General features: G+C 39.3%; 1 protein-coding gene across 5 annotated transcripts in view; it reads right to left on the reverse strand.

The window, feature by feature from the left end:
- Nucleotides 1-18034, reverse strand: part of LOC137651648 (leucine-rich repeat-containing protein 40-like) — a 475618-nt gene that overhangs the window by 160790 nt on the left and 296794 nt on the right. For all 5 annotated transcript variants that reach the window (XM_068384869.1, XM_068384890.1, XM_068384879.1 and 2 more), the window contains one exon: nt 708-880. In XM_068384869.1, the coding sequence (XP_068240970.1) occupies nt 708-880 (173 nt within the window). The remainder of the gene's footprint in view (nt 1-707; nt 881-18034) is intronic.

The following is an 18034-nucleotide window of genomic DNA, read 5'->3' on the forward strand; positions in this document are numbered from 1 at the left end:
GCCTCTGTACTATGGTCTTCTACTGTCTTGGGTTAGAGATCTCTTGCTTGAGGGTACATTCGGGCACACTATTCTATCTTGTTTCTCTTCCTCTTACTATTTTGTAGTTTTTATAGTTTATATATGAAAGATTTGCTTTAATGTTATTATTGTTCTTAAACTTCTCTTGTAGTTTATTTCCTTATTTCCTTTCCTCACTAGACTATTTTCCCTATTGGAGCTCTTGGGCTTATAGCATCCTGCTTTTCCAACTATGGTTGTAGCTTAGCAAGTAATAATAATAATCATAATAGTGGTAGTATCTCAACATTAATACTGTGAGTAGCATGTATGATTCATCAAAATAATTCATGTATTTAAATCTAATATTAATAACAGTATAATAGGAAAAAATGATGCCTAACACCAATTTCATTACATCAAATTGATACATATCACAATACTATACATATAAACTTTTTTTATTTTGCTAATGTTGGAAAAACACCAATACTGTCTATTTTAACTAAAAGATGCAGAAACACTGGACTTGGTATTGTACCAACGTTTCACATGATATAAATTGCGCTATATTACTGCAGTAATAGTTTGGTATGTAAACTACTGCTAAGAACAACTTTCATAATCCCATAGTGATTTGCATTTATGTAAAAATACATAGTGTAAAGAAAATATAGGAAAAAATGAATGAACTGGCTTACTCTTACCTTAATGAAGTTATTTCCTAGATGAAGCTCCTTTAGAGAAACACAATTGTTTAATGGAGGGAGAACTTGGATGGCATTGTGACGTGCATACAGTTGCTCTAACTTACGCAAATTACCCAAAGACTCAGGCAGGGCTGTCAGTTGGTTGGTGTTTAGATCAAGCTGGGAAAGGCCTGCAAGAAATTGGAAACAAGAATAACTATTCTGCTATATACCACATACCACTGAATCAAATACATGTAACTTTAAAACACCATGCCGTGTCTGTTGATCATGGGTATTAAAAATCCACACTGAATCAAATAGTTTTATTTCAAAGACCAAAGTGGTTAATTTATTAATAGTCTAGCAAAATGGAGATTCTGATATCCTAATAGGTAACAGATCACCTTCATGTAAGATTAGTACTCCATATCACTCGCTTCTAATTTGTATGAAGCTGTATTTATAAACGCATCAAATCAAAAGAGTGGGAATTGGTACTCAGAATATGATTATGAACTGTACATTATTATGAAATGCATATTTGTTTAAAAAATCAAGTACGTGTACATTTGTAAGGAAACCATTATTCTAAGAAGCTGAATACTGTATCTTTTTGGGAGGGAAGAAGATTCAAGTAGGGAGTAGTACTGCCATTTGGATAACATCATCAGTATACAGAATATTGTAAAGAAATTATGGCTTTCATATTATCAATAATTTTGGGATACGAGATAACTCGGAATTGGAGTAACACATGAGACCTGGAGGTTAGTGAATTGCCCCACAAGGAAAATCTAAGTTAAATTACATAAGATAATTTTTTTTTTTTCAAATACTACCTTAATAAAGTAATAATATGTGTAAAGTTGCCTCCATCTTGGATTAAATGATGTCAAACCATATTTGTTACACTACTGAAGATCCATCACAAGTAAAAGACAATGCATCATATTTAAAAAAAAACTACCTAAAGGTAGGAGACAGTGCTCTGGCTTCTTCAGATCACCAAACCATAATCGAAGCTTTATGTACATTGACTTTGAGGGAAAATATTCCTATTCGATACCAACAAAATTAATTTTCATGTACAACATCTTCCATAAAAAATTCTTCCAGCTACTTCAGTCAATCATAAAAATAAAACAACAGTCAGTCAGTAGTGTAGAGTACAAATTGGCTGATCCCTCAGCTTGAAGTAGCCAGAATAATTACTTGTTCTGTCTGAATCATGTGCAGCAAGGAATACTGGGACCGGAAGGTGAGTACAAGTGCCTGTTTAAATGAACATTAATAGATTTGTATAAAACTATTTTCATTCTCAAAAAAAAAAAAAAAAAAAAAAGTAAAATTGATTACTTTGATATATTACTTCCAGGTCACATTTATTACAAATATGAAGCACAAGCTATGGACGTTTAACCCAAAATATACCCTCTACTATCGGGGTATCCAGTGCAGAATCCCCAACCCGCGGAAGAGGTGCCTGGATGGTTTCTATGACTGACGAGCCTGCGCATATATGTCCCTCTTAGTCCTCACAATATGAAGTTGACAGTCAACAAACACCTCCAGTTAAACAAAAACAACTCAAAGTGGGTAGGAGGGAGGGACATAATGTGACTTAACGGTAAATATTAAGGGCATAAAATATATCATTAAAAATAATTCTATTTTAAAGAACCCTAGCTTCAAGTCACATTGCTGGAAAACATGCCAAATACAGAGATAATTTGTATTTTTCCCTAACTAATACACATATGGAGTTATTTATATGGATATTCTTTCAGCGGCAGATGAAGGTAGCCATTAAACTTTAATTGCGAGGTAGGCTGGGGGGTACCCGGCTGCCTCTATATATAATCTCATAGTAATGAGACGTCACTTTTTATTGCAGGCAGGACTTCTGGGGGACAGGTGATGGCAGGCCAATTTATATAAATAACTCCAGGTTTGTATTAGTTGGGGAAAAATACAAATTATCTCCAAATTTGTCATTTGTTCCCATACTAACAAGCCTTCCATTATTTGTGGATGACTCACTCTTAAGTGGGTGGAAGTCCTAGATCTGCCATAGACATTGACCCGGTTTTACATAGTACAGTATATGACTGTGGTCTAGGGAAAACTTTGACACCTCGCTGAAATATACAAAGTGAGTATACTCACGACCTGTGTAATTTAGTAAAATAGAGGTTGTTATTTATATCAACGTCTGTGAGTTTAAATAGGAAAAACAAGATGTATCTCATTGCTCCCTCGCAGGAAGCAATGGAGACATAGACAGTATAACAATTTTATAACTTATACTAGGCTACACAAGGGAAGTGATAATTACCAGCAGAGGTTGAAGCCAGCTTGCACAGGGACTTATGGTGCTGTACCCCAAGGGAAGAGCAGATGAAGAGAGGAAAGCTAGACATTCTTCTCATTCATCCCAGTCTTAACCTGGGTAACCAATACCCTCAACCAACCTCTACTTGTCCATCAAGGCGTTTGAGGTATCTTAAGCCACTTGTTGAGCAGCCACCACAGGACCGATAGTAAACGTATCGAGTCTTCTGAGGGTCCCGTCTTTCAGGTAATGGACTGTGAATGTGGTTTGTCTCTTCCACACACCCGCTTGGAGAACCTGCAACACGGAAAGGATGCATTTAGATGTCAGGGAAGTACTGAATCCCGACGTCATGGGCACTAGGTTGACGAGCCTGAGGAGGATCCAGAGCCAAGGCTCTTTCGATCACTTGGCGAATCTGGGAGGAAACTGTGTTCTTTGTGATCCTCCTCTTTACTCTCCCTGAGCTAACAAACAGAGATGTTAGTCTGGGCAGTGTTGCTGCAGTGCATTTAAGATAGTATCTCAAACTCCTCACTGGGCAAATTAACAACTGATCTGGGTCGTTGGTTACAGAACGAAGACTTGCAATCTGAAAGTTCCTAAACCTATAGTCCACCACCCCTGGTTTTGGAGTCTTAGCAATAAACTCAGGGATGAAGCTGAGCATCACTTTCCCCAATCCCCTTGAATGGTCGATGTCATACGAGAGGCCATGAAGTTAACTGACTCTCTTTGCCGAGGCTAAATCGAGCAGGAATGCCATCTTCAAAGTAAGATATCAGTCAGTTGCATGGCGTAATGGTTCATAGGGAGGTTCTTTTAAGGATCTCACGACGTGAACCACGTTCCAAGGAGGCGGCCTGATCTCTGACTGGGGCAAGTTATCTCATAACACCGTATGAGTACAGAAAGCTCCAACGAAGAGGAAATGTCAACCTTGAAGGCAAGGCTTAAGGCTGAGCGATAGCCTTTCACCGCTGATACTGAAAGGAGATTTTCCTCCCGAAGGTATACAAGAAACCGCTATTACTGGAATGGTGGCATCGAGTGGAGAGATAGTCCTTCCACAACACCAACCACAGAAGACTCTCCGTTTTGCCTGGTAGACCAAGGCTGAGGACCTACGCAAGTGTCCGGACATTCGTTCCGCCACTTGTCATAAAATGCTCTTCTGAGAGAGGAGATGCTGGATAGTCTCCACGTGTGAAGTCGAAGCGACTGCATGGTCTTGTGGAAGATGTTCACGTGTGGCTGTTTGAGTAGATCTGGTCATGGAGGGAGTTCTTTTGGTAGATCTACTAGAAGTTGCAGGAGGTCTGGGAACCACTCTGCGTAATGCCATAGCAGAGCTACAAGGGCCATCATTAGATCTTTGGACGCTCTTGTCTTGTTGAGCAGCCTTCTCATATTATCGAGATTTTTAAATTTTTAGTTTATAAAATAAGCTGTATTTCTGTTTAATATATAGGTAATATACTGCGCAAGAGACAACGCATAAGAAGTTGCGTCATGCTTCTTGAGTAGCGGCGTAGGCTACCAGTCTTGAACGAAAACACAGAACACTTACAGTAAGTACAGTTAAGCTGTACTGTAGTAATATTACTGTACATATATTACAGTAATATAAAGTACAGTATCAGTGTGTATTAAGTTACAGTATAGTATTACTAGATAGGAACAACTTTTGTTATACAGAGCAGTAAGGAAATGATGACGACTCGTTACACTTTACCTTAGCACTATCCTGTACTGCAACCTTTCTGTGGCCAGTACATAGTGTACATGTGTGCAAATGTACTGTACCCTGTACATATGATTATAAACTTATAGAAACCAAATTGAAACAATATTAGGCAGTATTTACTGTGTTATTCATCAGCTTGGGCAGCGATCGTGGCAAGGGGCAGTGACTTTTTAGGTTAGGAGTTAGTCCACCCTTGTGTACTATTCATTCGTGAAAATTTGTTTATCACGCCTGTGTTTGTAACCTAACTATCGCAAATAACGAGGCTTGACTGTACGATCTCCCGATCGTCACGAACGACGATCAGGGGAAGAAATTTCAGAAGGGCGAGGTGATAACGATGCTCTTCCTTTAGCACTACTGGTGGAAGGCACGCTGATCCCCGGAAGATCGTCACATGCAACCTGAGGGTTCCTGTGGAAAGAAACAGAGGGTTGAGGGTTAAGGGACGACGCGGTCCCAGGATGGAGAGAGGGTTCGTCGTCAGCAGGGGGGCCGGAGAAGGATCCCTCGTGGCACCACACTGAAGAAGGCGCTGCAGCTCCTCCTTCTTAGGGGGTCCCGAAATCCCTAAGGATGACCCCACCTGAAACAAATCTGAAAGGGAGAAAGGCTCGCCAGCAGCTGGAGGAGAAGTTGCTCCTCTAGGGGACGCAACAACACCCACAGTACCCTGGGGTTGCCATGGAGATAAGCGATCTGCGCTCCTACTCGCACATCCCTCGTGAGAGCGCGCATGTGAAGGAGTTTTTGAGAGATTTGGGGGTGCAAGAAGAACGTGCACTGCTCTCCCCTGAGGGAGAATGATCGCGCTTAGCCTTCTTCTTCCTACACTACTCAAACTTCTCCCATTGGGAGGCAGACCACTCCCTACACTCTGCACAGGGCGAACCCTGCTCGCAATGATGCCTTCATGTCTCTAACACCGACATGAAGGTCCGGCACGCAGCACCCTCTCGCCCTAGACACGTTCACATGAAGGCGATCGCAGGAGGAGAACATGCACACCTGGAAAGAGAAAGCAGAAAATAAAAAGTTCATTGACAGTCAAGAGGAGAGCAGACACGTCCGATCTCTACTGAGCCAAAAGAAAAAGTGACATCTCTCACAGCTGTGGGAGTATATATATATAGAGGCGGCTGGGTACCCCCAAACCAACCCTATCCTACCCGGTACGCAGTTAGGCAGGGTTGACACCTTGCAATTAAAGTCTAATGGCTACCTCCAGCTGCCGCTGAAAGAATATCCATATAAAAAACGAAAGGTCTGTTAGTATGGGAACAAACAATAAAACAGAGGTAGGCAATTGGTAATCACACTAAAAATTTAAAACATAATAGTCCTTATTTATTCTTCTGGTTTCCACTAAATCTAACTCCATTACACATCTAAACCAAACCTAATAATAAATGAATTTTGCCTATATATTAACATCTTACTGATTAATTACTATCTTCACCTTAAAAAGTCCTATGAAAGTAAGGTCAAAGCCTCTTAACCCTATCCACCTCTCTTCCACTTCTTGATATTATAAGGCAGTATCTTCAAAAAAATTATTATTCAGACTAGCTTACATAATCAGTAAAATTATTGAGTTTCTACACAATAATAAACATCAATAGGAATATAAAATTATCAAAATATTCAAGATGACCTATTACAAAAATCACTACTGATTGTGAAAAAGTGAGTGCTTGAAGTATTAGTTTTAATCCCCATAACATTGAAGAAACTACAGCAGATATTGCATTGGCCTTTCTTGTGAACAAATTGCCAATAACTTACATGTCTAGACTGACATTCGAATGAAAATCTCTCTCTTCTATCACAAATGCTGCCTCAAAGACCCAAAAGGTGAAAATCTCTTGTGAAGCCATCCATTAAACTATTTATCAAAAAGCCTATAATTATCTGTTATAATTTGGCTGAAAAAAATCAGTTAAAAATTTGAAGTAAGTTGCATTCCTATTTTTATACTATTAATATATACTGTATATTACTAATAATGCTAGCCAGTCTGAATGTTATTCCCAAAATGGTAGAAAATAACGCAGCAGGGGCTCATCAGTTCCAACTCCTGTTTAATACAAAATGACCTTCAATATTTCTATAGTATTACTGTAATTTTTTTTTTTTTTTTTGCAATTATTGTTAATTTTCCCTCCCAATTGCCTATTCCCAAAATTCTATCTTCTTATATAAGTTTGCTGAGTTTGAGGAATGAAGTAGCCTATGTGGCATTTTCCTGTTGTTCTTGAGACTGGAAGGTGACACGAAGGTTCAATAGATGTAAGGAAGGTAGACCTTTGATATTGCCAGAACACGTCAAAAAGTTTCACATGTCTGTGTCAATCAAATAATAGGAAACTGGTGCATTATGTGGAGCAGCGTATACGTTGGTGATTTCAATACTTAATAATTAGCGTGTAGCCAACTTTGTTGATTAATATTGAGTTTCCTAATTACCAGTGTAATAAACATCTTGCATTAGATAAACAGTATATTTATATTTAGGTGTAAGGTGTCAAGATTTGTTTGTAGTTTAGTATTCACTTCAGTGTTAGGTTCATTGGACATTGGATTATTGACATTAATTAGCTTTATTGATTTATGCAATAGATTTTTAAAATCTTTCATGATAGTTTGACTGTAAACTATGGGTTGTCTTCAATTCTAATATAAATGAAAATTTGCTGGTATAGCATTGAGATCAGTTTAAAATAACTGAGGGTTATTATAATTGAAAGTTTGAAATTGTATATGTGTGTGTAGACGGTGAATACAGTAGAATATAAGTAGAAAAGTGTATGATTCTGGTCCATAATGCATCCAACTTGCTCATTAAATCATTATTTTTAGGGGTACTACTTTCATAAGAACCTGGTTCATTTGAACCAGAGAGGAGAGTAAGGTAAGATATGTTTGAAGGTATGAAGGGAATGGAGGCCCATAGAAGAAGAGTTAAAGGCTTTGAGAGAATAATTGAGGAGGAACGAATGAGAGAATGAAATGTTGAACAAAAAGAATAATGAAGAACTGAATATGCTGGCGAGACGGATAGTAGATATAATGAAAGGATGCCTGAAAATAGCTTAAGAAAATATGGAAGAAGCAATAGCTAAAATAATAAAGAAAATGTGGGGAGTGAAAGGTGAAGATAAAATATCTAACTAAATACAGTAGCTGCATCTAGTTAGACAAACGACATTACAAAGAAGAGTTCTAGGAAGAGCAATGTGGAAAAGAAAGTATACAGGAAAGTAAGAATGTTTCATGTTTTTCCTCAAGTGATAGCGAACAAATGAGTGAAGTGAGTGTGCAAAAGGAAGACAGGTCAAAAGTTACATGTGTAACAGACTAAGTCTACATTTTGAGTATATAAAATTTCACAATTATTTTGATCAGGGAAATGCCACATGTAAAAAAACAGTTTAAATGGAGTGAGAGAGGATGATTTTTTTCAGAGTATGAAGGTTTTTGTAAGAAGTATGGCAAAAATAAAATATTTTGGGTGCAAGAACTTGGTAGATTTTGTAAAGGAAGTTTGGTATTTTTCATAAGATGATCATGAGGGTGGGTGATCAGAAATATGAATCTGTAAAAGAGACTGATTGATTGCGTGAGAAGATCAAAAGCTGGCATAAGAAATAGAAATTAGAATGAGTTTGAAAAAGCATGAAAGGGGAAAATGAGTCGGTCGGTTTATATTAAAGCCAACACTTCTTGTTGGCACGGGCCTTTCCCTTGGGGCGGCCCGTAAATGGAAAATGAGACTCTGGAGATGTACAGTATGCCCTTAGACTGGTGACTTTAGTCAGGAAGAAGTTTGGGATAATATAAATTAATGTAAGGCATTATTAAAGAATTTTCCCACCACAGAATCTACCCGTGTGTTTGAGTTTATTAATTTAAAAAGGTGAAAATGAGATGAACAAATAAAAGATTGAAATGCGATAATGTGTTGGAAATGGTGAAGGATCACAAGCTTGAAAAATATGTAAATATAAGGAATGGAAGTACAGTACTGAGTATGTGTGAAGAAAAGAGGAACAACAGATCCAGAGTTTGGTACACATAGAGATACATTATTGAGTAACTTGGGGATGTTATGGCAAACTTTCTTGATGAATATTATAGGAATGGAAGAGTGAGAGAACAAGATCATTCTAATGCATATACTTGGAATGCTAGAACGCAGAGACAGAAGGGAACATCTGAAGAGTTATACAAGAAAGAATGAAAGTCTGACTGAAAAGAGTTATAGCTATAATAAGCTAAGTCACAGGAAGAATGAATACAAGTGGTTACTAGGTGTCTGTTTTGGGTGTAGGGAGAAGGGCATCATGTTAATGAGTGTAAAAAAGCAAGACATATCAAATGAATGTTACAAGTGTAACAGGGAAGGCCATATAGCAAAATTGTGTGAATTTCAGAGAGTGGGATCTGTAGATATTGTGTTTTGCAGGGTCCTTCTGTTATGATCTGCAAGGCCAAAAGAAGTAAATGTATGAACAGTGAAATGGCTGGTCATGCAGTAAGTGTCTGTAGGAGATAGGAACCAATGGAATAAGGAATGCCAGCCAGAACTGCGGAATGACAATGTGAGGCAAATTTAGCAGGGAGGAATGTAATAGCAAGCCTACTATAATTCTTTTCATTTAATTCTTTCCTTATTTTCCTCCTATTTGCCTCCTCCCATAACTGTCTTCTCTTAGAGGAATGATTGGAGCCTATGTGGCATTTCCGTTGTTTTTGAGACAAAAGGGTTAATTGGTCTAGACAATATGGTGACTAGAATTAGATGTAAGGATGGTGGACCTTTTGATATTGCCAGAAAGTGCAACAAGTCAGATAGAAAATTGGTGCAATGTGCACAGATCTTTACTGTCCCATTTTAAACAGTTGCCACTTCTGTTGGATATTACAAGAAAATGAAACAGTTGATGAATTTGTTGATACTTGATAATTAAAGTGTAGATGATTTTGGCGATTCTCTATATTGGGTGATGTGTTCACCAGTGTAATAAATATTTTATAATTGATGAAGAAACAGTATCGTGGTGTTATGGTATATCTATTTTCAGATGCAAGATGTTTCGATTTGTTTGGCATCCAGTATCAAATCTAGTGATAAGTTCATAGGATTGAGGATTGTTGACATTATTTTTTTATTGATTAAGGTAGATATTTGGTTGTGTTTTTTCATAATATTCTAATTGGGTGTCTTCATTCTAATATAAGTGGCACTCTGAACTCGGTATTGAGGTCAGCTCAAAGTAATATTGAAGATAAAACTCAGGATTATTATCATTCTGTGTATGCGATTGTATGTATGAGAGTCAATAGTGAATAAAATAGAATATAAATAGAAGCATTTTGATTCTCCTCCATAGTACCCCAATTTCATGCTACAACTTCATCCCAAGGTTGAGTGTAAACTTAAAGCTCACAAACCAAAGTCCAATAATCAGGCGTCACCTAAGCAGATCTAATATTATAGTGAAATTAATCTATATGCAGCAGCTAAACTAAGATGCACCGGGAAAAACTTATATAAACTGCATCCCATTGCATCAGCCCTCAGTAGAATTGGCTACTGTAAAGTCATGCCTAAATGTGTTTCAAGTGAAGGGGATGTTGGCCCAAAGGCTTCCACCTTCCATTCTTTTCTATTTCCTTGTCTCTTCTACTAATAACACATTTTTAGTGTTCATGTCAGTCTAAGTTTATTCTTCATGCCCTTATTTCCCTCCTTATTACTGATTATAAATATTTCCTTTTATTCACCATTTATGCTAGTTAATATTATCTGTATTAATTGTTTCTATCGACTTCCCCTGACACTCATATTGCTTCTTCTCCAGAATTTTGGTTTATTGATGTTTACCCCAAAAATTCTTTTAAAATCTTCACATTTTCTTTGCTTTATAAAAGATACAAGCCCATAGTAAAGTAATGAAACAACCAGCAGTTATTGGTAAGAAATGAAAGGAAGACACACTTTACTAGTCAATAGGGTAATGCTGAGTCTTAAATAAAAGTTGTGAGGTTTATGATATCTCTGTTCAACTCAGGGAAAGTATGTTTCAAGTTCAAGTCTTAATGGAATTGGAAAGTCTATACTGCACACCCAAGGAGAGAAAGTATTTAATTTAAGATGAATTCCAGAGGACTAGCATAGTTGTTGATTGTGGAGCTGATGACAATATGATATGCCAATTACTCAATTGTCAGCAAAGTTTTGTTAGTGATGAGCCTTACAAGCTCTTAACTTATCAATCTTCCTTTGTTATTCCCAGAAGGCCAGCAAGGTTTTGTTGTACATGGTAAGCTTGACTTAATTCCCTGGTTGCTTACCCTAACCTGACTTGCAAAGTGGTCATAATCACATAATGTTTCACTCGGTAAGGGTTCTGAATGTCGAGTTTCGCTTGTAGAGCCGCTAACTCTAATGTATTTAGATCCTTCTGCTGCTATACCCTTGCATTCCTATTTTCTCTTTTAGACACTTATACAGTGAGGCAGAATATTGAATTGGTAATCTGGATCCTTATATATCACTTATCTTTCAAAAATAATGCTCTTAAACAACCTTATTTATCATTTGTGGAGACAGCGTTTCACATCGTAGGATTTTCATAACTGTTTAATGTTGTTGGCGATGTATCAGCTAATTCTTAAATTACTTTAGATCATTCAGCTGGTAAAACCCTTGCATTCCTGGTCACTCTTTTAGACATCTAGACTCTGTGGCAGAAGACTGAGTTAGTAATCTGGAACCTTATATCTCTCTTCTTGCTAAAATAACCTTCTTAAGCAGATTCATCATTTGTGAAGATGATATTTCACATTATAGGATTCTCGTAACTGATTAATGTTGCTGGTGATGTATTGGATAAAACTGGTCGATTGCATCATGTTCCGGATGACAGTACAGTATGCTTCGTTCGCTTGAATGCTCGCCCCATAGCTTATAAAGATCTACATTAGTTGGTTATATCAACTTTTGTGTTTTTATTTATGAGCCTTTCTATGAAGGAGACTTAAAGATTAAAGTGAGTTATTTGTATTTAGTGAAGAAAATAAAAAATAAAACATTGCTATCACCCTTGAGGTGCCATTGCATAGGCTATACCTTTTGTCCCTGAACTTCAACATATGCACAGCACAATTGTTATTATTATTGCTACTAGCTAAGCCATAACCCTAGTTTGAAAAGCAGGAGGCTAAAAGCCTAAGGGCTTGAACAAGGAAAAATAGCCCAGTAAGGAAAAACACACACACACACAAACACACATACACATACTCTCTCTCTCTCTCTCTCTCTCTCTCTCTCTCTCTCTCTCTCTCTCTCTCTCTCTCTCTCTCTCTCTCTCTCTCTCTCTTTGACAAAAATAAAACAAATAAACACTATCTCTCTCTCGATTTGACAAAACTAAAGCAAACAAAATCTCTCTCTCTCTCTCTCTCTCTCTCTCTCTCTCTCTAAACTAAAGCAAATAAACACTCTCTCTCTCTCTCTATCTCTCTCTCTCTCTCTCTCTCTCTCTCTCTCTCTCTCTCTCTCTCTCTCTCTCTCTCTCTCTCTCTCGCTCTCTCTCTGTAAGAAATAAAACCTTAGTTCACATATGGTAACCTTGAGTTTAAGAATGAAATTAACATGACTATTGTTAGTTCTGGAGATCAATTCCTCATGAAACAAAAACACGGCATTCGATTACAACAGCTGATTCTCTCTCTCTCTCTCTCTCTCTCTCTCTCTCTCTCTCTCTCTCTCTCTCTCTGTCTCTGTCTCTCTCTCTCTCTCTCTCTCTCTCTCTCTCATGTTATACAATACTTACAATTAGATGAAGAAACCAAAATCATTTTTCTTAAAGTGTCAATCAAATACAAAACGAAAAAGTTATACCATATATATATTCATTTCAGTCGTAGCTTAAAATACGGCATCTGATTTCTTCAGCAAACCACTATTTTTTGGGAAACATCATTTTATTCTAGAAAATTTCTACTCGTTAAATAGTTAATTGCACATTAAGAAAGCGTGTACTTTTGTTTTTAAATTTCGGATGTGTTTTAAAAGTTGAGTATTGTTGACTTCTTTTTGTTTTACTTTTGGCTAAGATCAGATCAGCTGACGTCTACCTGCCGGTCTCAAGAATAAGCGCATACGAATACAGTAACAAAGTATTGTTTATACCATTTCTTAACTTATTCAAAACATCTATACAGTTGATATTACATAAGCACCAATGTGTTATAACCTATCATATTTTTTGGTTTAGTACATTTAAAACACACACACACACACTCTCTCTCTCTCTCTCTCTCTCTCTCTCTCTCTCTCTCTCTCTCTCTCTCTCTCTCTCTCTCTCTATCTCTCTCTCTCACAAATGAAATCTTTGTTGCTTCACAAAGTTTGTTATATTGAAAATCAATCATGATTCAATTTTCCTTACTTTCTCTAATCTCGCACCATCTCTGTCACATCGAACGTTATAGCGGCAACTTAATTGTTCGATAACTTCTTCTCTTACTTTTTTATAGATGGTTTCATAATTGAAGTGGGTACAAGTTGACTTATAACTAAAGTTAGGAAAACTATTTTGGATATGGAATGGACAATCATCTTTAGTACCAGTTTAGAATTATCGTAAATTATCATTCTGTCATTAGCGGCACTTTGTTATTGTTGATTAAACGCAAAAAGAAAAAAAAATAGTTTTCCTGCTTTGCTACGTATGTAGGAATTTATATAAATATGGTAAATAATAATTGTAATAACATATTTACTAAAAGCTTTTAATATCATTATTTATCACTTTGATCATGTGTGTTTAATGCCTACGTTTGTTTATTATGATCGAAGATGGAGCGTACAGTAAACGAATGGAAGGTTTCCGTTTCAGGCGGCGTCATAAAGAAAAACATAACAATATATGAATGGCATTCATTTCATTTATTTGGAAGTTCTAAGAAAAATTAAGTAGAACATTGGTAATAGCAAAATCAACATATAATCAATACTTGGTAAGATTGCTGTCGATGCAAAAACTAACCTATACACAGATGTGTAAATGCGTCTGTTTCTTCGTTATGATCAGAGATAAACGTAAACAAAACATTGGTTGTCGTTTTTATTGTGCTTTTTGGCGTGTTTAAGAAACGCATGATATAAAATCGCCTTTATTTTGATAATTCTGGATTTTCAATGATACAACAAAAGCTAGTCTATAGAGTGATGGTTTTGCTATTCACCAGTTGTCTTATACAATAGATATGACAAACATTAAAATTTGTCTTTATTTTGGGTCGTGTTATAACGGGAAATGTATGGTGTTTACACCCATCCTGGTTTTGATTTTAACCTTTTTTCAAGTTATTAGAACTTTAAAGCATATTAAATGTTTGATTTATTTACAAGAACAATTTGATATTATAAAAAAGATGCAGTATAGTACATAGAAAGTATTGGAAATGGGTAGTAAACACGTTTGAATAGGCAAGTTGCTGGTTGCCATGGCCCCAATGGAATTATTTCTGTTAGGTGTGTTTCAAAATATGCGATTTTCCATTTATACGAGGTCATTGATCGACCAAATTCTCGCATAATTCGGGACCCTACTGTATATATATATATATATATATATATATATATATGTATGCATGTTTATATACATACATACATACATACATACATATATATATATATATATATATATATATATATATATATATATATATATATATATATATATATATATATATATATATATATATATACAGTGGAACCTCTACATACGATTGTAAGTAAAATTCGATCAAATTTTCGTCTCGACACCGGAAGTCATGCTCCAACATCTGACGTAGATTATACATGGACTTCACCATATGGCAATTGAAAAACAAATAGATAACATAGCCAATAATAAAGAGAGAAGGAGTAGTCTGAGAAATGTAAGAATCTATAGAGGTGCAGATATTTCTGAGACACGGGCGTGCCAGGGGGCGGAGCGATGACTCTCAGGTGTCGTCTATTCCTTTTTGATAGCCTGCCGCTCCAGTTGAGCTTGACGGTGTACTGATGATGGGGCTTTGTTTCCGTTACTATGCCCGTTCTATCCCACTGCTTGGTAGCTTGGTTTTGTATGCATACATAGGTACCTAGTTCGATGGGCGGCAGTCTTCTGGTAGTGCCAAGGATGCGCATCAACTCCTGCGACCTGGCCACTTGTAACTCCCTTCGACGTATCGTTTGCCTCCAATGTCTGTCTACTAACAGGTGTCTCCTGGCCGTTGGTACCCCATCGCGCAGCTGGCGACCCGTTGCAAGCTGAGATGGCAACTTGTTAATCTCCCTGAGAGGCGTGTTGAGATACTGAAGTATCGCCAGGGCCGTTCTGTCCGACTCAAGGGCTCCACCCTTTAACGTGTTTTCTCGGAGTAGCCTCTTTGCTGATTTGACAGCTAGCTGCTTCTGCCCTGCCGTTAGACTGGGGATACTGGGCTGACGACAGCCAGACCTTGACTCCCCATCTCCTGAAGAAGGCCTCCATCTCCTCGCTGGCCGAATTCGTACCTCCGTCAGTTGATATTTGTTCCGGGGCTCCCCAACGCGAGAAATATGATCGAAGGTGATTGCTGATTTTGTTAGACGTGGCACAATTAGGGAAATGAGCTACTTCTAACCAACCTGTTAGTTTATCTGCATATACCATGTATACACTGCCTTCTATCTGGAACATATCTGCGACGACTTGCTGGAAAGGGTATTCCGCAGGGGGCGTGTGCATCATTTCTCCAGGAGGCAGTGAGGGGGGCGTGTTCATCGCATGAAGTGCATTGGGCACGGCGATGCTGAAGGTCCCCTTTAATTCCCGGCCAATAGATAGACTGCCTGGGTCTTCTAAGCATAGAGTCGAGGCCTTGGTGTCCTGTGTGTAGGTTAGCGGCTACCTGGCGGCGTAAATCCTCGGGGATGACCAAACGAACACATCCTTGGTCCACTGAGTATGTCACCAGATCCTGGTTGATGGCTAGCCAATCCCGAACGCTGAAGAAGGGATGAAGGCAGGAGAGTTCTTGCAATTTCTGTTGGTTCCAGTCGCCCGCTGCAACCCTGGCAAGCAAGAGCTGATAAACAGGGCCATTAGATGCGGCGCTCCTGACGCAGTCTTCATCTAACACGATGATGTCCGGTTCCAAGGCGGCCACGGTTGCACATGCCACTCCCACTTGAATGTCGTCCTCCAAATCCACGTCGGAAGCTTCGTGGGATGCTCGCATGGTCGGGTACCTTCAAAGAAAATCCACGGCGGTGTTCCTTTTTCCGGGCAGGTATTTCATGTGGAACTTGAACTGGAGTGTCTTCTCTTTCAGGTTGAATAATCTTGGATTGATGACGTCCTTGAGGGCTCTGTCACCCAGCAGTTTGACGAGTGGACGGTGGTCCGTGATGATGGTGAGATTAGGACACCCAAGTAGGAACAACCTGGCCTTCCGCAAGCACCAGGTAACTGCCAGGGCTTCTCCTTCTACGGGGGCATACCCAGCTTCAGAGGAGGTGAGGTGTCGACTACCACACATGGCAAGGCGCCAGCCGCCCTTGCAACAGAAGGGGCTGTCAGCTGACTGACAAACGCAATACTGCTGAAGGACCACGAAACCGATGCCTTCCTTGCTCCAATCCGTCATTATCGTCGTAGGGCGTGTCTTGTCGTAATATGCCAAGCCGTCCTTGGCTAATTGACAGATGACCTCCTGTGCCTTCCGGAGTTTGTCACGTAGTTGGCTATCCCACTAGACGTTTTTTCCAGTGGGTTTTCTGAGGAGGTCCCTAAAGGGCTCCATGATGGGCGCCGTTGCAAGAAAGGGAGCTAATTGATTCACGAATCCAAACCACGACCTAATATCCGTGATGGAGGGCTTCTCTGGCACATGGAGGTTACGAATGGCGTCTAGTCGTTCGTCTGCGGGCTTGTATGACTCCCATCCCAGGTGATAACTGACAAAAGTAACCTCTCTCTTAAAGAATTTATACTTCTCGGGCTTGAGTGTGATACCTGCAGAGGCACACGTTGACAGGAATTCATATACATGCCAGAACGCCTCTTCGATGCTGTGATCGTATAGCAAAGTGTCGTCAATGCATTTATGCTTTCTGGTGATGTCTTGCAGGGCATCATCGAACCTTTTTGTGTAGGCGTCAGACACCGAACAGTGACCCATGGGTGTTCTACAATAACGGTATCGTCTCCATGGGGTAATGAAGGTCTTGAGTGGGCGGCTGTCCTCGTCCAATTCCACTTGATGGAAACCCCAGTGGGCGTCCGCCGTACTCTTGTACGTGTGAATGGGGATGCTTGAAATCATGTCGAAGGGAGCCGGTGTATGATGAGTCTCACGAAGACAGTGGGCGTTAAAGCGCTGGAAGTCTACTGTGCGGCGAGGTTGCCCCGTCTTCTTGGCTACGACGATCATCCTCGCACACCATTCCGTTGCATCCCCCACTGGGACTGGTTCTATCACACCCTTCCAAACGTCCTCGTCAAGTTGAGCCTTGACCTCCTTTTCCCAATGCTTAGGGATTGTTGCGGGCGTGTGACAGGCATAAGGTACGGCATCAGGCAACAAATAGATGTGGTGCTGCTTGCCCGTCATTACAGGTAAAGGTTCCCTGGTTGTGTTAAAGGTTGTTGATGAGAAATGCCGTAATAACCATTCCTCAAGTCTTGGTATATTCTCCTCCACAGGCGGGATGGGTAAGGTGGCTGGTTTCATTGTCTTAGGAGAGTTAGGCCGTGCGACTTCTTCGTTAAACACATCAGCTGATGCAACGAGATGGTAGGGGTGAGGGAAGCCAGGCGGTACTATTCCCAGCTCCTTATAAGCATTTAGCGATACATAGAAGTTCTTGGCCGTCAGCACAAAGTACACCTCCTGCATCGTGCGTCGCCCACCTATATCAATGAAGCATGCCGTTGATCCGAGACATCTCACTCGGAGATTAGCTATGTCCCTCAGACCTGTTCGCGGATGCAACTCCAGGGGATTTATTTGCAGGCTTGAAAAAATTGTGGGTCCGGCAACGCAGATCTGTGCTCCTGTAGCTGCTACGACGAGTGTCAATACTGAATTCCCGTTCCTATGGGAAACACAAGCCTTGATTGTAGGGTGGGGGGAGAGGTGTGTGTCTGCAACAATCACTAAACTCGAGGCAAGCGGCGCTTTCTTCGTACTTCTGCAGCATTTCTGAAAGTGCCC

The sequence above is a fragment of the Palaemon carinicauda genome, chromosome 1 (genome assembly GCF_036898095.1).
Source record: "Palaemon carinicauda isolate YSFRI2023 chromosome 1, ASM3689809v2, whole genome shotgun sequence".
In the NCBI taxonomy this organism is placed as follows: Eukaryota; Metazoa; Arthropoda; class Malacostraca; order Decapoda; family Palaemonidae; genus Palaemon; species Palaemon carinicauda.